Below are 22325 nucleotides of genomic sequence, written 5' to 3' on the forward strand. Positions count from 1 at the left end.
CCCCCCGGAGGCTCCCGCGCACCAGGCAGCACACACCAGCGAGGAGGCTGCAGCGGCACACCCGGGAGAGCACACACTGGGGTGGGGCAAGGGAGCGACACCACCACTCGGTTCCAGGCGCCTGAAGGGCAAACGACCCGGACCGCTCCAGGAGCACCGCACAGAGCCGAGCAGAGCCGGACTCTGCCGGACAAGCCCCACACCACCGCAGGAGGGGGCCCGCCCACGCCGTGACACGCCGGCACGGCAGAGGGCGAAGGGTGTCCGCCACGTCCGAGGACCCCCGCCCGGACCCCCACACCAGCGCGCCTCCAGGCGGCACGAGGCAGAGGGAGCGGAGATCGGGCCGGGTTCCGCACCCCTGGCCTCTCCCACCACACCGAGGCAGGGGAAAGAGGAACCAGGAGCCCGCAAGACAGAACGAGAAGCTCGGCAGCATTCGCCGTGAACGGCCGTCCCTCGTCTGTAAGCGGCTTAGACCCGGCCCAGGAGAGCGCCACATCACCACATCGGTCAGTCGGTCTGGAATTGTGACATCACACGAGGCACAGGGGGTCACGCCCGGGCGAGGACAGCTGCCAGGGAGGGGTCCGTCACAGCCTCACCGGCCCCTTGCCTCCTCAGCGGCGGCGGCCAACCTCAGTGGAGGAACGCCTGACACGCACACGTGGCATGAAGACGCCTCTACCGACTCAGACTCAGAAAGGGGGTCTTCGTCAGCCACCCCTACACAACGGGCCTCCTGCAGCAGAGAGCGGACACGGGTATAGGACCCAGCGCCCGGCCTCGCCTCCACTGCTCTTGCAGCAAATCGTAAGCCGGAGATGGCAGCACCGTCGCAGGGCTCAACCGGGATCGCACACCAAGCTGCCGCACGAACCCAGGCAGGCAGCTCGGCCACCGGATGGGCAGGGGAGACGCAGTCCGACGCCAGGCCGCCGGCAGCCCATCGCGCTCTTCCCCTACCCACCAAGACGCGAAACCAGGAGCCCAGCTCTCCTGACCACAGTCGCCAGGAGACAGCGTGTCAGCACCTACCTGCAGATCCAAAATGACAACTGCAGGCGTACAAATTCCCTTCCAGGGGACAACGGGGACAATGTGTGGGACACAGCCACCCCTCAGATGGGGGCCCGGGTCACAAGTCCCCAAGAACATACCTATCGACGACGGGGCGTGCTCCTGTGGCCACCTGGTTGACCCAAGGAGTTAGAAAAACAAACACGCTTACAGTCCCACCAGCGGCCATGACCTGGACCCTTGTGCGGGCGACAACTGTCAGGCAGGGAGCCAGCCCCACCAACGGCCCCGACCTGGTGGCCTGGTGCGGGCAACGAGTGTCGGGCCCGGCCTGTGGCCCGGGGCCTCGTAGCCCCGACAACAGCCACAACCGGGTCCCCTAGTGTGGAGGCAGTGATAAAGGGTGTGCTGGTCGACCCCATGCACTCTAAGGGTACTCCAGCACGGTGACATTCAGGAGCCCGCAGACACCTACCCACCCCCGCAGCTGCCTGCCTGCTCACTTGCAAGCCTCCAGGCCCAATCTCCCAGCAGCACGCGAGCCAGCAAGGTCCCAGCAGGGCTGCGACTCTCCCGCCTGCAGCTTGGGGACTTTATTACACCCTGTCCCGGGCTCTCCACCCACCTGTTTCCCCTTGCCGGCTCCGGAAAAGGGAAAAGGCAGCCAGAAAATAAAAAGGAACCACCAACATCGAGAGAGAAAAGAGAGGCAGGGAGAGAGAGAGAATGAGCACTGAAAGGAAGGCAAAAGTACAAAAACTAGGAAAGGAGAAAGACAACATAAAGGGAAGCAATGGAAGCAGTAGGGGAAACACACACACACACACACACACACACACACACACACACACAAACAAAAAATGGCCAGACAGACACGAGTGAAAGAGATGAGGGAAGAAAATAAATCCAGAATGAGACCGCGAGAGAAAAGCCTCTAGGAAAAGGGAGAGAATGTAAAGATGAACAATGTCGAATAAAGGTGGGAGTCAGAAGTGAAATTCTCTGAGACGCAGGGGAGTGGGAGAAGGAGAGGGGACAGGTCAAAGGAGAAAGCGAAAGAGAGGAAAGCGGCGGTATTCAGCAATCAAAGCAGAGAGAGAGGGAGTCTAAAAGGAAAGGAGAGATCCAAGAAGAAAGAAATCAGGAAACATCCCCGGGGAGGCAACAGATCCCCCGCCTGGACGGAGCAAGCAGGAGAGCACCTCGAGAGACGCACGCACAGTGCAGTCCCGGCCCGGTGCAAGGACGGTTTGTGCAGCGCCGCCCGCCGCCACCGCCGCCCGGCCAGCAAGCCAGAAGCCCGACTGTGCTGACTGCGCCTGCGCTAAACCCACTGTTTCCCTCCCTCCCCCTCCCTCCTTTCCTCGACCCCCCAAACTCCACGCCAACCGCCACCCCGAGGCCTCGCGAGACTTGAGACTAGTTCTGCCATCAGCGCCATCTTGGCTTTCCTCTCATGTCCGATCCGGTACTGTGGCCACTAGATGACGTGCAGACCCCGCGATTGGATTCTTGAAACACGCTGCGGTTCCCGGTGTGGAGTTAGTTGGGGCTGCGATGGGACGGGGAAGATGAAGGATGGGGGAGCAGGAAGAGCAAAGGCAAGAGATAACAACGACAACGCTGAGTCTCGAGCCCAGGGGTCAGTTCCAGATTCATCCCTTGGGCCATGTGTTTCCAGGCCCAGCTCTCCCGGGGAACCTCATCCGGTAATGAGATAGAGACAGAGAGAGAGACAGAGAGAGAGAGAGAGAGAGAGACTGCCTCACAAAAATCAGAAACCCAGTTCAGTCCATCTCAATGCTCCCAACCGCGTTGGGACAGCACAGATTTCCCTATACACACAGCTAAAACCCAGTCAGCGCCTCACCCCAAGTCCGTTCTTAGTCTCTCGCGGGCCTTGGCCGCTAGGTGTCGCTGTTAATGTGTTTGCCCTGTGTCCTTGGTCTTCCTGACACTGCCCCGCCCCCGCCCCCGCACTCCTGCTGTTCATCTCTGCACTCTCCCTCCCCCCTCCTGCCCATCTCTCTCTGCCACTGGTTCTCGCTCACCCGCCCGCCCGCCCCGTGTGGAGACAGTCAACAGTAACTGACTTTTTCGTCTCTTTTCTTTCTGCGTCGCCCGTTTCTCTTCTTGCCCCTCCTTGCCAGGTGTCCTCCACTTTCTCTTTCTTTCTTTTTTTCAGATATATATGTATTTTTATCGATTTATTTCTTGTGAGTTTTTGAATGACGTGTTATGTTACAATTTCGCCGAGATCAGGATTCCCCCTCCCCCCTGGCTCCCACCCTTGTAAGAGCTTAGAATAACCGCTTGATTTTGCTTCTGTATATTGCTTTCTGCTGAGCAAGAGTAGAGCCATGTTGGAATAAATATAGAAAAGTTATTTCATGAAGCAAGTAAAAGTTTCAGTTTCTCAGACATGAACAAGGCAGCTGCAGGAATAAAAGAGAGAAGGTAGCAAGGCCGGAGCAGCAAGGCCAACACAAGAATGTAGTGGATAAGAAAGGGAGGCACAACAGTCTGAGAAAGCGCAGACTGCTATGCCAAGCCAAGGGAGCCCTGGCGCTGTCTAATCTTAAAGTAAAATGCTAGCTGTTATGCGAAGTTTGCGGTTTTGTCCTTTAAAAAGGTGCTTTAACCTGCTTGGGGCACGCAGAGTCCTGGGTGCCTCCAGATTACTCTGTTGCCCATTCGCGAATGCTCAATAAAATCCTCATGCTTTTTACAGCCTCTGCTTTGTGACTTGTCTTGCCGAACGGAGTGGCTCCCCTTCCACGGGGTTGGACTCTCCCCAAGTCTAACATTTTGGTGCATTGGCCAGGAATCAGGAGCAACCGTCCTCGGCAAGCAACATCCTAGCAGGGGGAGGTAAGACCGATCGGAAAGTGTGTATTTTTGTGTGTTGTTCTGTTCTGTCCTTGCCCCCCCCCCCCCAGTCTTTGAATGGTACCGGTTTGATTTGAATTTGTACGCTGGAGGACGCTCCAGTGCTTTGGAGACGGGGTGAAGATCACGTCACCCTCGTCTGGCCTTGTATGGTCGCCCCAGAGTGGCCGTCTTGTATCTTGTATTGGGCCCTTTGGAAATCTTGTATCGCGCGAATCCTGTTTGTGTCATTTGTTTGTTTTGTAATTGTGTGTAGTCTCTTGTCTTTGAATATGGGTCAGGCTGAGTCTTCTCCCCTGAGTCTTACTCTCCAACATTGGCCTGACGTTTCCACCCGCGCTCACAACCTATCAGTGGAAGTGCGTCGAAAGAAATGGAAATCTCTCTGCACCGTTGAGTGGCCGACTGTCGCTGCTGCATGGCCGCCCAGCGGCACCTTTAATCTAACCACTATCTTGCAGGTGAAAGGCCTCATCCGGGCGACCTGGGCCATCGGGCCATGGGGCATCCCGACCAGTTACCGTATATCTTGGTATGGGAGGACCTCGTGGTTAATTCCCCCCCCCCCCCCGCCGTGGGCTCAACCTTTTCTCATCGCACCCTGTCCTCCTCCTCCTCCTTCTCCAGAATTGCAGGCGCCTTCAGCTCCGCCCCTACCCCAACCCTCTGCTCTTGTTTCCCTCTGTCCGCTGGAAGCTACTCGTCCTCGACCTAAGCCTGTCCTGCCCGATGATAGTCAGACGGACCTATTAATGACCTCTGAACTTCCTCCACCTTATCCCCAGGAGCATCAACCTGAAGGAGAACCCCCAAGAGGAAGACCGGGGGAGATGGGCTCTCCAGACACCACTGTAAATGAACAGCCTGAAGCCAGATCCCCAATCCATACCAGGTTGCGGCTACGCAGGGCTCAATTGGAGGAGGGAGAAAGAGGAGAAGGGCAATGGTCTTCACAGTTGTACCCCTTGAGAATTGTAGGGGGGCAGGTCCAGTATTGGCCTTTCTCTGCCTCTGATTTGTATAATTGGAAAACTCATAACCCTCCTTTCTCCCAAGACCCCCAAGCATTAACGGGTCTCATCGAGTCCATCTTGTTGACGCACCAGCCGACTTGGGATGATTGTCAGCAGCTGTTACGGACTCTACTGACCACAGAAGAAGTCCAACGGGTGCTGATGGAGGCCAGAAAGAATGTCCTTCGGACTAATGGGCAGCCCACCCAACTTCCAAACGAAATTGATGAAGTGTTCAACCCTTGTCTGACCTAATTGGGACTTCGACACTCCAAATGGTAGGGAGCGTCTCCGTCTTTATTGCCAGACTCTGTTGGCGGGTCTCAAGCGTGCCCGGAAGGCGACCCACTAATTTGGCTAAGGTAAGAGCAGTTCTACAGGGAGCTGGGGAGACTCCCGCGGGATTCTTAGAAAGACTAATGGAAGCATACCGCATGTATACACCGTTTGATCCGGCAAGTGAAGATAGGCAGGGGGAAGTGATTATGGCTTTCATAGGACAGTCGGCACCAGACATTCGAAATAAGTTACAAAGACTAGAAGGATTGCAGACTTATAGCTTGCAGGACTTAGTAAAAGAGGCAGATAAAATTTTCAATAAGAGAGAGACTCCGGAAGAGAGAGAAGAGAGACTAAGAAAGATGCAGGAAGAGAGAGAGGATAAGAGAGATAAGCGACGGAATAAAGAACTGAGCCGTATCTTGGCCACTGTAGTTCATAACAAGCAAATAACATCCCAGGGAACTGAGATAGGGAGACAGTTTAGAGAACAGGGAGGTGAGCGGCGAAACCGTTTAGGGAAAGATCAATGTGCTTCTATTGCGACCCTGCTCAGGGACGCAAACAAACTGACCCTGGGACAGAAAGTCACAATAATAGCTCCACATGCTGTGGAGTCGGTTGTCCGCCAACCGCCAGACAGGTGGCTTTCAAATGCCCGCATGACTCACTACCAGGCTTTGCTCTTAGCTCCTGAACGCATTACTTTTGGACCAGTTGCTACGCTCAATCCCGCTTCCCTATTGCCGGAGCCGGGAACGGCCAAGGATGCCCCCCATGACTGCTCCCAGATTCTGGCCGAAGTTCATGGGACTCGTGAAGATCTAACTGACCAGCCTCTACCAGACGCGGAGGTAACCTGGTTCACAGATGGCAGCAGCTATGTCACCGAAGGAACTCGGCGGGCAGGAGCAGCAGTGGTGAGTAACAATGACTCCATAGTCTGGGCCAGTGCCCTAGAGCCAGGGACGTCGGCCCAGCGAGCTGAACTAATAGCCCTCACAAAGGCTCTAGAACTGGCGGCGGGAAAAGTAGCAAACATCTATACTGACAGTAGGTATGCTTTTGCTACGGCCCATGTGCATGGTGAGATTTATCGCAGAAGGGGCCTCTTAACTTCAGGAGGACGAGAAATAAAGAACAAGCAAGAGATAATAAACCTCTTGAGGGCACTATTCCTTCCAAAAAGACTGAGCATTATTCATTGTCCGGGCCACCAAAAAGGAACAGATCCAATAGCTAGAGGAAATAGACTGGCAGACCAGACTGCAAAAACTGTTGCCACTGAGCCAATCTCAGCCCTACCCCTGGAAATAAACTCAAAAATGGGACCCGAAGAGACCAGGCAAAACACAGATGACATAGTCTGCAACTGGGGAGTTCCATTTAAATATACTGATAATGACAGAGCTCTCATGAAAGAACTCGAAGGGGAGTGGGATGCTAAGTGCAAAGCATGGAGAAAAGGAGACAAGGTCATCCTGCCCTATCGCATAGCTACTGAAATCATTGAACACCTCCACCGCCTCACTCATTTGAGCCGGAGAAAAATGCACGCTCTACTTGCAAATGAGAAATGCCCGTTTATAACTCCTGACCTGCAGTTTCTTACTCAAATTACAGTGGACCAATGCAAGCCTTGTGCCCAGGTAAACGCAGGGCGACTAAAACTCCCCCAAGGAGCCCGTGCCCGAGGACACCGACCGGGAATACAATGGGAAATAGACTTTACTGAAGTAAAACCGGGACTGTATGGTTATAAATATCTCTTAGTTTTTGTAGACACCTTTTCAGGCTGGGTAGAAGCCTACCCCACGAAGAATGAAACGGCCACGACAGTCGTTAAAAAACTCCTTGAAGAAATTTTTCCCCGGTACGGATTGCCGCAAGTATTAGGGTCAGATAACGGTCCCGCTTTCGCCTCCCAGGTAAGTCAGGGGGTGGCCAAGAGTTTGGGGATCAATTGGAAACTACATTGTGCTTATCGACCCCAGAGTTCAGGCCAGGTAGAAAGAATGAATAGAACTCTAAAAGAGACCTTGACTAAATTAGCCCTAGAGACTGGCGGAAAAGACTGGGTACGGCTCCTCCCTATGGCCCTTTTTCGAGTGCGCAACACTCCTGCATATCATGGGCTGACTCCCTCTGAAATATTATATGGAAGCCCACCACCGGCATCCTCTTTCTGTGATTTTGATCCTACCTTGTTCCCCCATCCACCCTCGTTACAGGCGCATCTCCAGGCTCTCAGAGCAGTGAGAGAGTACATCTGGAAACCGCTTGCAGAGGCCTACAAGGACAAAGACATTCCACCGTGCCCTCACCCGTTCAAGGAAGGAGACCAGGTGTATGTCCGGAGACACCAGGCAAAAACCTTGGAACCACGGTGGAAAGGACCCTTTACCGTCCTACTGACTACTCCAACCGCCCTGAAAGTCGACGGAATTGCTGCCTGGGTACATGCCTCCCACGTGAAGCACGCCAAGGATCAGCCAGCAACAGGGACTACAGGGACTGACCAGGAACCAGAATGGAAACTTCAACGAACCCCAAATCCTCTAAAGATAAGACTGACTCGTGCTTAAAAATGTACTTTTTGACTTTGCTATCTCTTCCATGTTCATTGTCAGATTATAACCCACATACCCCCCATAAAATTACCTGGAAAATCAGTAGTTTAGAAATAGGAACAGTCATAAATAGCACTCAAGTCATTGGACCGGTTGATGTTACCTTCCCCAAGTTATATTTTGATCTATGTGACCTAGTTGGAGGAGCATGGGAGACTCCCGGTCTCCCTTATTCAGGAACTAGTAGCCGGAACGCGTATGGCTGTGAGAATGTACTGGGACGGAAACACACCAGAGCCAGACCTTTTTACGTTTGTCCAGGGAGCGACCGTAACAAGGCCAAATTCAAGCAGTGTAGGGGGGCCGAAGAAGGATACTGTGCTAGCTGGGGTTGTGAAACTACCGGGACAGTGTAATGGCTCTCTGAATCGACTGACCTCATCTCAGTCAAGAGGGAAAGTATTCCAGGGTATTCAGGGACAGGGCCCTGGATTTGCGGCCAAGGTCACTGGAAACAAAACTGCGGACCATGCTTTGATAGTGTGACTAGAAGAACGGGGAGCACCCCAGGTGGCAAATGCAATCCTTTAGTTATTTCTTTCACCTCGGCCGGAGAAAAAGCTGACTGGACTAAGACGAGAGCATGGGGATTGTGGCTCTACAGAGAAGGGTGGGACGCATTTACTCTGTTCACTATCTCCCGCCAAATAGAGCCCTTAGCCACCCAGTCTATTGGCCCAAATCATGTCCTGCCTGCCTTCCGCGGGCCGTCAGGACAACAGCCTCAACATCCTATAAGGCCATTTTTCAACCACACAGTAGCTCCACAAACTAGCACGCCGGCCTCCCCCACTATAGTGCCGAAAAACACGGGAGAAAGACTCATAAATCTAGTTAAAGGAGCCTTTCTAGCCCTTAACTCTTCAGATCCCGAAAGAGCCAGGGACTGCTGGCTATGCCTCAACCCCAGTCCACCTTATTATGAAGGAATAGCCACAATAGCAAACATAACAAACTCCAGTAGCCCATCTCCAGTCTGCAGCACCATGGGGCACGAACTGACACTTACTGATGTCAGTGGGACAGGTCTATGTATAAGAAAGAATTCAATAAAATCTAGACTATGTAACCAGAGTTTAAATGTCCCAATAGGAAATTATTATCTGACACCACCTAATGGGATCTATTGGGCATGCAACACTGGTCTGACCCCTTGCATCTCGGCACAGGTTCTTAACGTCACCAAAGACTTCTGTGTGCTTGTTCAATTGTGGCCAAGAATAACGTACCTGAGATCAACGTCTGAGACTGTTCTAGCTGCCTATGAACATCCAGGGAGGGCCAAGCGAGAACCTGTCTCTATTACTCTAGCCGTGTTACTAGATACAGGAGGAATAGCCGCTGGCATAGCCACTGGAGCAACTGCTCTGTCGAGAACAGACTATTACCAAGGACTACACCAGGCTATGAATGAAGACCTACAGGCCTTAGAACAGTCAGTCAGAGGACTAAAAGAGTCTCTTACCTCTCTGTCTGAAGTAGTGTTGCAAAACAGGAGAGGACTAGATTTGCTATTGTTAAAAGAAGGAGGATTGTGTGCCGCCTTAAAGGAAGAGTGTTGTTTCTATGCTGACCAAACTGGAAGTGTGACTGAGACTTTAGATCGACTCAGAGACAGATTAAATAAAAGACAGAAAGAATTGTCAGCCCAACAAGGATGGTTTGAAAACATGTTCTCTCAATCACCCTGGATAACCACTCTCATCTCTGCTATAACAGGACCTTTAATATTGTTATTACTCCTTTTAACTATAGGACCTTGCATTATTAATCGTTTATTGCAGTTCATAAAAGAAAGATTGTCAATAATTCAAGCCTTTGTATTAACCAGCCAATATCAGCCTGTACAAGAAAGTGCCTGTTAATGCTTATATTTTAAGATAAAAATATGTCCTAAAAGAAAAGGGGGGAATGTAAGAGCTTAGAATAACCGCTTGATTTTGCTTCTGTATATTGCTTTCTGCTGAGCAAGAGTAGAGCCATGTTGGAATAAATATAGAAAAGTTATTTCATGAAGCAAGTAAAAGTTTCAGTTTCCCAGACATGAACAAGGCAGCTGCAGGAATAAAAGAGATAAGGTAGCAAGGCCGGAGCAGCAAGGCCAACACAAGAATGTAGTGGATAAGAAAGGGAGGCACAACAGTCTGAGAAAGTGCAGACTGTTATGCCAAGCCAAGGGAGCCCTGGCGCTGTCTAATCTTAAAGTAAAATGCTAGCTGTTATGCGAAGTTTGCGGTTTTGTCCTTTAAAAAGGTGCTTTAACCTGCTTAGGGCGCGCAGAGTCCTGGGTGCCTCCAGATTACTCTGTTGCCCATTCGCGAATGCTCAATAAAATCCTCATGCTTTTTTATTTATTTATTTATTTAATTTTGACAATCCTTACAAATTTAATTGGGGTAAAAAAGGTTCAAGGTCTAAAGGGGGATATAGAGGAAGAAGCCCCACCCAGTCTCCCGCCCACCCCAAGTCCCGGGTGTGGGGTGCGCTCCGAGATACTCGATCAAGTGGTTCCAATAGTTCACCATTCATGGGTCGTTGCCAGTCTCGCCACCCCAATCATGATGTGGTCATTGAAGAGTTCATTGATTGACACAGTCCCTTCTAGGGTCTCCATTTGCCCAGTCTCTGCTGCCAACAGATGGCTGAGGTTGTTGCTTGATTTGTCCTGTCTTTCCCTGGTTAGGACTCCGAGTCCGGTGTCTCGAATGGGAAGATCCTCGAAGAAATTTTGAGGTATTCCCAGTCCAGATTCCTGCTGTTTTAGTAGCATAGGGCCGGGCACAGTCCACTGCCCCGGTCAGCTGGCGGCTGCAGTTGCTGGGCCGGTTCTATCTCCACCCGTGTCCTCTTGCAGTCCTGCCTGGTTCCACCCTGGATGCATTTGTCCCTCGCACGTACTAGTAGGAGTTGCAGCCCAGTCATGGCGGCCCACAGTAGCCTCAACCAGGCCCACCTCCTACCCTGGCTTGCCAGTATATATGGCATACTAGCCCAGTCTGTCCCCAGTACCCTTCTGTTCATATTCTTGCCAACAGGTGTTGCCACCTACTTCCATCCAACTATCTCCTCCTACCATCCCCAATGGATATTGTTGGGTGTCTGTCTAGCCACCCCAGCCCCTGTCCTAGTTCCCATGCCCTCCCGTGGAAGGTGATGACCCATGAGGGAGGAACCCACTCTTTCCCTCCCAGGTCGCTCCCATTCCAGTTGTGCCCTCTCCATTTGGCCCTGTGGTTCAACTCAACGTGACTAACCCTTTGTACCAGCTTCTGCCAACTGGTGCTACAACTAAGCTCCAACAACCCTCACCAACTCTGATTGTAGCTTGCTCCGGTGGGAATAGTCAGCCCAGCCTGGTTTTCACCCAATCTGGTCCCCATGAGGTGCACAGGCGCTGTGTCCCTGCCTGGTCTAGTCTACCCCCCACCCAGCTCCCGCTCCTCAGTGTAATTTGCTGTTCAGCTAGGGAACCTCCCCTTTTTCTCCTGTCAGCTCTGCCGCCTCCTTTCCTGGTTCTCACATGTGTTGGTTGGGTGCTGCGGCTGCATCCGGCTCAGGCTACCTCGCCTTGGCATTCCAGCTTGTGTGTTGCTTTTGTTACGACCGGACCTGGTTCGACCCACACTCTGTTCTGGCGATCAGATTTACCAGTGGATGACCTGAACAGATTCAGCCTGGTCTGCCCCCGACCCATGCCAAATGCATGCCAGTGGGACACTTTCTATGACCTCTTGGCTGTTGCCTTGCATGTTCCTTGCGCTGACCTGCAGGGTCTGTGTCCTGCCAGAGGAGTTGCCTGAGCTGCTCCATTAGAACCCCTCCATGTGCCAGGTTTCGCGCATATCAGTGGGTCCATGTGCCAGTTCGCCTCTTATCCTAGCAGGAACAGTGGTCTTTCCTAACTGGTCATCATCCCATTCTGGTTCTTGCTGTAGAGTGTTTCAGCCCAGCCACGGTCATTCATGCCCCCATATAGCTCGTATATGGCTAAGTTGAGGTTGGGACCTAGCCTAGTCCGTCCCACATCCACCCTGGTACTCCAGAGCACCAGAAAAATCCTCATGCTTTTCACAGCCTCTGCTTTGTGACTTGTCTTGCCGAACGGAGTGGCTCCCCTTCCACGGGGTTGGACTCTCCCCAAGTCTAACACCCTAACCCTTTCTACTCCGAGGAAGGAGGTCGACCAGATGCTCGGTGGCAATGGCCGCGAAATGTTCGCCACCACCACCAGGTGTCGCTGTTTGCCTATTTGTTTCCTGTGTCCTCTCAGTCTTCCTCCAACTACACCTTCCCTTCTCCCTCCCCCCTCCCGTTCAGATGTTCAATGTTAACTGACTTCCATGTCTTCTTTCTCCCCCGACCCCCACAGATTTTCCACATTTTACTACAGTGCTATAAAATTTCTCTTTTTCTTCTTTCTTTCTTTCTTTCTTTCTTTCTTTCTTTCTTTCTTTCTTTCTTTCTTTCTTTCCTTCTTTCTGTGTTCTTGGGGCGTCTTTCCAAAACCTGTTTAAAGTTTAAATTTCATTTTTTCATTGACTGATGCACTTATGTTTTTCCATTGCTTCAGAAAGAAAGGAGCGCTCGTTCTACCAGGGGAAGCTGGGCTCAACGTTGAGGGATGAGCGGCCTCTGCTTCCCCACCTGCTTGCTAATTAGCCCAACACTAACCCACCAAGACGATGCTCAGGTGTGCCGCGTCGCATCCCAGGCTACAAAAGGTATCCAGGCGAAACCGGGAGCGCGGCGGGGCCGGAGAGGAATGATTCAGCGACCTGTGCTTTATCGCACACGCACACGCAGGAAAAATAATAGAGGTGCTGGGACGGAACAGTAGCCGACTGGGCACACGTGGGATGAATGGACGCGATGATCAGTCGGAAGCTAACAACTCTGGCTGGCACTCACTGCTCAGTTTTTGTTTTGTTTTGCGCTTAGGTGGATGAAGAGGGAGGGAGCACCTCACTGGGAACAAGAGTTGGATGAAGAGGACGTGTGTCGTCTTCCCTGCTGTTGCCGCCCTGCCCCCTGACCCCCCCCCCCCCCCCCCCCCCCCCCGCCGCCACCGCCGCAGCCGAAAGGACCCACCCTGCCCCCAATGGTACGCCCCCATCACTCCCGACACACCCAAAAGCACCCACATTTCTGCTTCCTGAATGCCCCTACCTATGTCTGCCTTGCTGCTGCGATGCGATGCTGGAAGCCTGACCTTCCTGCCACCGTCTAATCCATTATGTGCCCGTCACTCCCCTTCGCTCTGGAACTACAAAGTGGGATCTGGCCACTGCTTTCTGACTGGCATGGGGCAGACCGTGAGTGGTTCTCAGGAACGACTCCCTTCTGATGTGGCCTTTCCATTGGCATATGAATTCACTCTCCCATCCACCACCTGAACTATGTGAATGCGCGTGATGAACCTGTGGGTGTATTTCTGTCACTCAAACAAGCAGAATCGCTCGACAGCGAGCATCCCTCCCTCTCCATGCAACAATCTAGCTGAACCTATTACTTCCAAACACCTGAAGCGAACACCTTACCTGTCCTTGGGTAGGTGTGCACGCGCGTGCGGTGCGGGCGGGCGGGCGGGGTGGGGGTGGGGTTGACAAGGGCTCAAGCTGATCGCGGTTGCAGGAATATACTAACTAGGCCCGTGCCCCGTGCCAGGCCCAGTTCTCTGCTTGGATCGGCATTGGACCGAGCGACCAGGACACAGCAGTCCGGAGCCTTGGACAGAGTCTCGCGCTGCTTACATCTCACAGTCGGCGCCTGTTTAGAAAAGAAAAAATTCATCCATCCATTCACCCATTTTGTTTTTATTGGAAACACGGATATATATATATATATATATATATATATAGAGAGAGAGAGAGAGAGAGAGAGAGGAGAGAGAGAGAGAGAGAAGGAGAGATAGAAAGAAATATCTCCTGCCCGCTGGCTGGTTCACTCTTCAAGTGGCCCACAATCGCCACAAAAGGGCAGAGCCAAAACCAGGAGCCGGGAGCTTCTTCCCGGTCTCCACCATGCAGGCGGGTGGGTGCAGAGTCCCAAGGGTTTCTGCCGTCCTCGACCGCTTCTCCAGGCCACAGGCAGGGAGCTGGACGGAAGTGGGGCATCTGGGACATGAACCGGCGACCACAGGGGGATCCCGGCGCGTACAGGCTGAGAAATTTCGCCACTAGGCAACCGCACGCCTGGCCCAAAAGACAACTCTTGTCTTCCCCTCGTCTTCTTGTCTGGTCCAGGGAGATGCACGCTGTCGGCATCTCTGGCCCGGGCCTTGTATGTTTGGCACATACGGACGGCCTGATGATCTATGGGTAACTTGCTGTTTTAGTCCAGGCAGGCCTTAACGTGGTGCTCTCCGACGGGAGCTACAGCCTAGCTGACAGGGTGGGAGTGCCTGCCTGCCTGCCTGCCTGCGGTTTCCCTAGCAGGCTGGCGGGCTCCCAGCCCCAGATCTTGGGACTGTCTGGGGGCTACTGCGGTCCGGCCTGCCTGATGTGATTTTCACCCAGTCGGTCCCGGGACTTTGCTGACAGCTGGGTGTTGCGGCCTAACCCGGCTGGCCTGCTTGCAACGCACCCATCTTGGCTCTCTTTTTTGTGTGACTGGGTGCAGCGCCCTAGCTCGATTCTGGCTCACGCTCCCTCTCCTCCACTCTCCTCCAACCTCCCCCCCCATCGTTCCTGCGTGAGCCAGTGGGTGCTGTGGCACAATCTGAGATGGCCAACCTCACAGTCCCAGCTATCGCCATCGGGCTGGGGTACAGCAGCCTAGCCTGGCCTGGTCCACCACCAGCCCTTCTGTGAACTGGGGGATGCTAGCCAGTGAACAGTTCAACCCAGCCTGGCTTGCGCCCCAACCTGGCCTGGCTATTTGTATGTGTGTTTTGGAGGGCAGCTCTCCTCTGCGCTCACATCTTTCTTTCCCTGACAAAGTTTCATAGGCTCTGGGACTCTCCCAAACCCTCTCCCCACATTGAATTCCTCCACATTGTTACACTAGTACAGATCATATCCGGTCATGATTCCTTCATTGCGGTTATGGACCATGCAGAGGGTGCAGCACCTTATTGCCCAGATAAATTCAACAGTTTCATTTCTGAGGGCCACAGATAGGATGACCCAGCTGTTTCCTACCAGAAGGAGATACAGAGAGAAAGGTCTTGTGCCTGTTGCTTCACTCCCCAGAGCTGAGCTCATCTGAAGCCAGGAACTTCTTCTGGGTCCCAGGCCTTGGACCGTCCTCTACTGCTCTCTACACTCAGTGGTCCAGTGCCAGACCAGGCCTGGGGAGAAACTTGCCTGCACGCCACCTGCCAGAGCCCACCCGAGGGACCCCCTCACCCACCCGGCCGGCAACCCTCCGGTGGGCACCCTCCCCCGGCCCCCACAGACACACCCCCACCGCAGACACCCGCAGCAGTCCCGCCCGTGGGTGTAGGGGATGCCCAGGCGCCCCACTGTGGCGTGGGCAAACCTGCCCTGTGGATCGAAATCCCTCTTGTGCCTTGAAGCCTGTGGGTGGTGTAGGACTGAGTGCATGCCTGCTGCCTGCGTGCTGGCCTGTGCGTGGGTGTGTGCATCAGTCGGTGGGTGAGGGTGACCCCGTGCGCTGGAGTGTGCTGTGCGGCGCGGCGCGGCCACCCCAGCTCCCTCGCGACCCTCGGCTCCCGGTGCCCGGTCCCAGGTCCCGACCCGTGGTGGCGCTCAGCGTGGCTGATTGCTTGCTGCCTGGCTTGCTTGCTCAGCGGGAGTGAGGGTGGCTGTGGGGGGTGGGAGAAGGGGTGGGATGGGGAGCGGGGAGCGTTCCCGGGGCCCCAGGTCTCCAGAGATCCTGCCCGCCCGCCCGGCCGGGGCTGGGTGTCTGGGACCCCGTGGGTGCGTGCGTGCGTGTGCCAGCTGCCGGGGCTCCCAGCGTCGTGCCCAGCCGTAGGAGGGCAGGGCGCAGCAGTGTGAGGCGCCCCCTGGAAGCCCTGCCGTGAAGGCCACCCCTCCAGCCCTCTCTGGCGGCGGAGGAGGCAGCAGCACCTCCCCAGCTGCGGGAGGCAGGAGGGACCAGGAGAATGCAGGGGTGCGGGCGTGGGGAGGCGCCCTGGCTGCGGGCAGGGGGAGGCGGCCTGGGAAGAGAGCTGGAGTGTCCTGGGGGTGGCTGAAGCAGGAGGTGGGCCGGTGTTGGCCTGGCGGTGCGGGCAGGGGCGGCAGCAGGTGCAGCAGGGGTGGAGGGCGGGCTTGGGTGGGCTTGGGCCAGCGGTTGGGCAGGGCAGTGCGGTCGGGCAAAGCAGGGCAGGGATGGGCAGGGGCGGGCAGGGGCGGCAGCAGGCTGAAGAGCGGCTGTGAGGCGGTGTGTGTCGTCTATGGCCATACCACCCTGATCGTGCCCGATCTCGTCTGATCTCGGAAGCTAAGCAGGGTTGGGCCTGGTTAGTACTTGGGTGGGAGACCACACCACCAGCACACCACCAGCGCCTGGCCTGCTTGCCCTGCCACCTTACCTGCTCTGGCCTGCCCAGCTTCCCTTCCCACACGCCTCCCACACCCCATGCAACCCAGGGCCCCCCCCCCGCCACCGCCGCGTGCAACGGTGCCCACCTCCAAGCCCCACACACACTAGCCAGCGCCCCAGCCTGCCCTACCCTGCACAGCCACCTGCCACACACACACAGAGCCGCCCAGCCAACCTCTTCTGCCAAGCACGCACACACTCACGCACGCCACGCCACCATCTGCCCTTGGCCCGCAGCCTCCCTGGCCACCTGCCCACACCCACACCCACACCCCCAGCCGGAATTGGGCCCCTCCAGGGCACACAGCGCCCGCAGCCAGCCCCCAACAGCACCAACAGCAGCACCACCTCGCCTGCCCAGGCTCGCCACTGCGCAAGGCCCGCCTGCACGCACACTCAGTGATCCAGTGCCAGACCAGGCCTGGGGAGAAACTTGCCTGCACGCCACCTGCCAGAGCCCACCCGAGGGATCCCCTCACCCACCCGGACGGCAACCCTCCGGTGGGCACCCTCCCCCGGCCCCCACAGACACACCCCCACCGCAGACACCAGCAGCAGTCCCGCCCGTGGTTGTAATCAGAGAAAGCCATATTCTACTAATAAATAACATGTCTTTTGCAAGTGTGTGTAAAATTTGAAAAAAAAAAAAAAGGCATGGAAAGGAGGCATTCTATAAAACGACAAACAAAGAAACAAAAAACCCAAATATCACTCAGTGGAGACTTTTTAAAGATTTATTTATTTTTACTTGAAAGGCAAAATCACAGAGAAAAAGAGATAGACAAAGATCTTCCATCCACTGGTTCACTCCTTAAGAGGCTACAATGTCTGGAGCTGAGCCAATCACAAGCCAGGAACCCGTTCCAGGTCTCACACACAGGTGCATGTGGGTGCAGGGTCCAAAGGCCTTGGGGCATCCCTCTACTGTTATCCCATGCCACAGGCAGTGAGCTGGAAGGAAAGTGGAGCAGCTAGGACACCAACCTGCACCCATATGGGATCCTGGAGCATGCAAGGTGAGGATTTTTAGTCACTGAACCATCACGTCAGGGCCCCAATAGACTTTAAAGCAAGAAGTACTATTAAGAGAAAGAGGAATATTTCATAATGTAGAAGTATTTCAAGAATACATAATTATAAGTTAAACGGACCCAACAGCAGATCCTCAAGTTATTTAAGTAAAATAGAATTTAAAGAATACTCAAATTTGCAATCCCATTTGAAGATTTCCCTCATGCTTTCTGACAAACTTATGCAATAAACATGCAAAAGTGAATAACATCATAAAATAATAGAACAAAACTGATTAAGCATCTTAAAGAAATTAGAGTTAGTGCAATAGCTCAACTGGCTAATTCTCTACCTGTAAGTGCCAACATCCCTGTGTGTGTTGGCAGAATATAAGAGAGCTCACACCAGACACAAATGTAGAATGTTAGGAAGATTATTGGCCAAGCTTGGTGATAGCAGCCCTCTGTACACTCTAGGAGCCACTGTACTGAGCTGCAAATGTCAGGGAAAGTTTTTAAGCTCTCATCTGCCAATCAAATTAAGAGACATGCAATACAAACAGTTTCCAAGCATTGAAATAGTTAAGTGGCAGGAGGCAGCTGTCAGGGAGCCCAAAGTTTCCCTATAGTTAATTAAACTAAAGTAGCACAGTAGGAGGCAGGAGGGGCCTGTTGTCTGGAGTCTCCAGAGCCATTTCCATGCTGTCAATTAACTTGAGTGGTGGGAGAGGTAGGAGGGACCTGGCCTGTGCCAGGTGGAGCCTCTGGAGGTTCCACACATTCAATGAACTTGAATTGCATAGGAGGAGGTAGGAAGGGTGGGAAATGGAACCTCCATTTCTCTGTTGTCCGTGCTATCAACTAACTCTGCAAGTGGGCACTAGCTGTTAATCAGCTGCACTCCATCACATGAGTACCAGTTCCTGTCCCAGCTGCTCCACTTCCCCTCTATCTCCCTGCTCGTGGCCTGGGAAAGCAACAGAGAACAGCCCAAATCCTTGGGATCTTGCACCCAAGTAGTAGACCCAGAAGTTCCTGGCTCCTGGCTTCTGGCTTCTGGCTTCAGATCAGCTCAGCTCTGGCCATAGTGGCCATTTGGGAAGTGAACCAGTGGATGCAAGATCTTTCTCTCTGACTTTGCTTCTCTTATAAATCTGCCTTTCCAGTAAAAATAAATAAATATTTTCTAAAAATCTCCAAATTCTCAAAACACGTTACAGACAACACACTTATAAATAACCCATGGATAGAAGAAATAACATTAGAATTTAGAAAGTAATTGGAAGAATAAATTTTATTACAATGAAATATTTGGAATAAAGAAAATGCAGCATTCCAAAGTACAGCATGTATAAAACTAATTAAATGCTAATAAAAAGTGGTTTTGTGCTACAGTCTTGAAGAGTAAGTACATTAGTACTGAGCAAGTTAAAACAATACTTTAAAAGAGTAAAACTGAAAACAAAGGGATAGTAGCAAAATTTAAAGGAAAATATATCGTAAAACTGAAAAGGTGATTCTCAAACATTACTAGTAAAATCACTAAATTCCTGGCAGGTATGATTTCTTTAAGCAAAAGGTGGTAAAGTGTTGATTCTAGGAATAAAACTAGACAGGTCAATATAGATTCTAATATGGTGGTAATAATGGGAATGACCTAAAAGAATTACCACTTAGTTGCAAACTAAATATATAAGTAACGTGTTTATGGAAGACACATTTATGGATTTGAGCACTAGAGGTTAGAAGATAATTAGTGAAAGGAGGCATATTTTAGGTGATAATGTGGCTAGTGAGGAACAGACACGTCTCTTTCAGATTGAGATGCTAAAAATGTTGCCATGTGGAACTGTGTGACACCTTGATTTTGCTCTGCCAGAGGGAATGGAGGCAGTAGGAAGCTCGTTGAGAAGATGGTGCTGACCCCAGAGGGCTGGCTGTTGGAGGAGGCTGTGAGTAAGCCATTGAGCTTTTCACGTTTGAAATTCTCCATAACTTGAACTTTGAAAAAGGTGCTTTCATAATCTTTATGTATATATAAATTTTAAAACACATACAAAGTGGATAAATTCCTATAAAATGCTACCAACCAAAACTAACACAGGAAATAGGAAATGTGTATTTTTTTCAAACAGAGGGAAAAGTCCATAATGTAAAAAAAATCGCTCAGTCTCCCAAATAAAGACAGGTTCCGATACACATTTCTGCATCAATTCCTCTAGATTTTATGTTTAACGAATGTCACACCGATTCTTCCAATGACTGGAAACAGTGAGGACAGCTCTCAATGTCATAAGATTAGGGCCAGCTTGATATGAAATCTGACAAGGACATTGTCAAGAAGGTAAAGAGTAACCAAATATGGCTGAAAAAGATACGAAATGAACATGAAAAATCTACTACAGCAATAGTGCTTAAAAAAAAAAAAAGACAAGTTGGATTCATGCCTGGAATGCAAGTTAGATTTATCACTCAAAAATCCGTCACTATTATCCACTAGAATAGAAAAAAAGGAAATATTATCTCAATAAATGTAGAAAAACAGGTGATTGTTTTAACAAATATTTATGACAAAAATCTTTGCTTAATTCTAGTTAAAGTTAAAAACCATTTAACTCATCAAGGATATATATGACAAAAAAAAAAAAAATCTGGGCCCGGCACAGTGGCCTAGTGGCTAAAGTCCTCACCTTGAACATGCCGGGATCCCATATGCGCGCCAGTTCTAATCCTGGCAGCTCCACTTCCCATCCAGCTCCCTGCTTGTGGCATGGAAAAGCAGTAGAGGACGGCCCAAAGCCTTGGGACCCTGCACCCATGTGGGAGACCTGGAAGAAGCTCCTGGTTCCTGATTTTGGATCAGCTCAGCTCTGGTCATTGCAGTAACGTGGGGAGTGAACCAACAGACAGAAGATCTTCTTCTCTGTCTCTCCTCTCTGTATATCTGACTTTCAATAGATATAAATAAGTCTTTTTTGTCTGCAGACAGTATCGTACAAAGTGGTAAAACCGAGACCGGGAGCTACTTACACTGTTGATTTTCTATGTCTAGGTGCTGGTGTGAGTCTAACAGCTCCATTTCTGATCCATCTGCCTGCTAATGCACCTGGGAAAGCAACAGACGATGACCCACGGCATCTGGGTCTCTGCCACCTGTGTGGAAGACCTGGTGGAGTTCCTGACTCTTGCCTGGCCCAGCCCCAAATGTGGCAGGCAATTGGGTGTGGAACCAGTGGATGGAAATTCTCACTCTCAGTTTGCCTTTTAAAATAAGTAGTTTGGACACACACTGGATTGTTTCCATGTCTTTGCTATTGTAGATTGTGCTGCTGCAAATATAGGATTACAGATCCCCTTCTCATATGCAGATTTCACTTCTATTGGGTATATTCCTAGGAGCGAGATAGCTGGGTCATATGGCAGGTTTGTTTGCAATTTTCCAAGCACTCTCCATACTGATTTCCACAGTGGTTGTACTAACAATCCAGATGTGCATCCAAGGAAGAGTGTGTAAAGAAACTGTGGTACATCTACTCCATGGAATATTATTCAGCTATTAAGAATGAAACTACTCCATTTAGAACTAGGTGGTCCCAGCTAGAGACCATTATGCTCAGTGAAATGGGTCAGTCACAAAAGAACAAATACCATATATTCTCTCTTATATAAGGAAACTAACATGGAAAGTGTAATTCCAATAGTCCAATCCATTTTGTTTTTTGATTGCTTGTTTTTTTTTTTTGACAGTATCCCATGTATTTTGATGTTTTAATTTCAGTTTGGTTCATTCCAAATAATCTCTTTTCTCTAGTTGAATTCATCATGGGCTCATGAATTATACGATGGCATCATTTTGTCGAAGAGACTTCTGTGTTTCCTTTTTGTAACTCAATTGTTGGTTATTCGTGGCGCATTTTTTCATGGTGCTGTAATTTGTTGTGGATGTTGTGGTGGTGGTGGTGGTGGTGGTGGTGGTGGTGGTAGTTATTCTAACTCATGCCAGTTGTTGACCTTGTAATTTGTTGTTGATGTTGTTGTGGTTATTCTGACTCATGCCAGTTGTTGACCTTATTTCATGGCTTCTCACTTATGGTAATGTAGAGTGTACTGGGGTCTCTCATATACAGATGTGGGGGCATAACAGAACATGCATCCCTGCATCCAGATGAAAGATGGATTCCCAATGAAACTGTTGACATGTGTAGACAATGGGATGCTGGACTGTCGGACATTGTCTGTACCAACAATGTCGGGGTATGCTTAAATAAGTGACTGACAGAATTATGATTCCTTATGAAGGACTACACTATTGTAACAAAATGGGAAGAATCTGATGGGGGGTGGGAGTTTGGGGGTGGAATCCCAGCCTATACAAAATTGTAAAAATAATAATAATAATAATTTTAAAAAAATAAATTAAAAGTTAAAATAAAATAAAACAAATAGTTTAAGAACGGTGAGAGTTTCCCTGTGCTAAGAGCAGAAATGAAATGAGGGAAGCCGTTATCACCAGATATTGCCAACATGTAGTACCAGGCAGGTCCACAAGGCAAGCAGAAGAGTAAGAATTAAAGACAGAAATAACATAGGTGAGTATTTTCATTTGCTTTATTAGTAGTTGTACAAAAAAATCGAAATTCATACCATCTATGCATTTGGTGAGATAAAAAATTACAATCATCAATGGCATTTTCACATTCGAGCAATGAGTAATTAAGATTCATTTTTAGATATGGCTCCATTTGCAATAGCATCTGAAAACAGTAAAAACAAAGAAATGAATATATCAAAATATGTAGAAATCCTGTGGGTGAAAAGTTAGTAAACACTGATGTTGAATTAAAGAAAATGTAACTAAAGTAGATTTCATGAATTGGAATACTCTAGGTTGAAAAGATGCCAGTCTCTAAAAATTCATCACTAGATTCAGTGTGGCTCCAATCATAATCTCAGTAGGACTTAATTATAGAAATAAATTT

At 51.0% G+C, this 22325-nt stretch overlaps 1 protein-coding gene across 1 annotated transcript; it reads left to right on the plus strand.

The window, feature by feature from the left end:
* The first annotated feature begins 1247 nt into the window (after nucleotides 1-1247).
* On the plus strand, nucleotides 1248-8317 carry LOC121164478. Its single transcript, XM_040992623.1, is given in 7 exon segments — nucleotides 1248-1368; nucleotides 4371-4441; nucleotides 4695-5159; nucleotides 5161-5256; nucleotides 5258-7129; nucleotides 7433-7657; nucleotides 8093-8317. Coding segments are annotated over 7 exon segments (3075 nt in total).
* Nucleotides 8318-22325: the final 14008 nt, after the last annotated feature.

The sequence above is a fragment of the Ochotona curzoniae genome, unplaced genomic scaffold (assembly GCF_017591425.1).
Source record: "Ochotona curzoniae isolate NIBS_2020 unplaced genomic scaffold, NIBS_Ocur_1.0 contig_78, whole genome shotgun sequence".
Lineage (NCBI taxonomy): Eukaryota > Metazoa > Chordata > Mammalia > Lagomorpha > Ochotonidae > Ochotona > Ochotona curzoniae.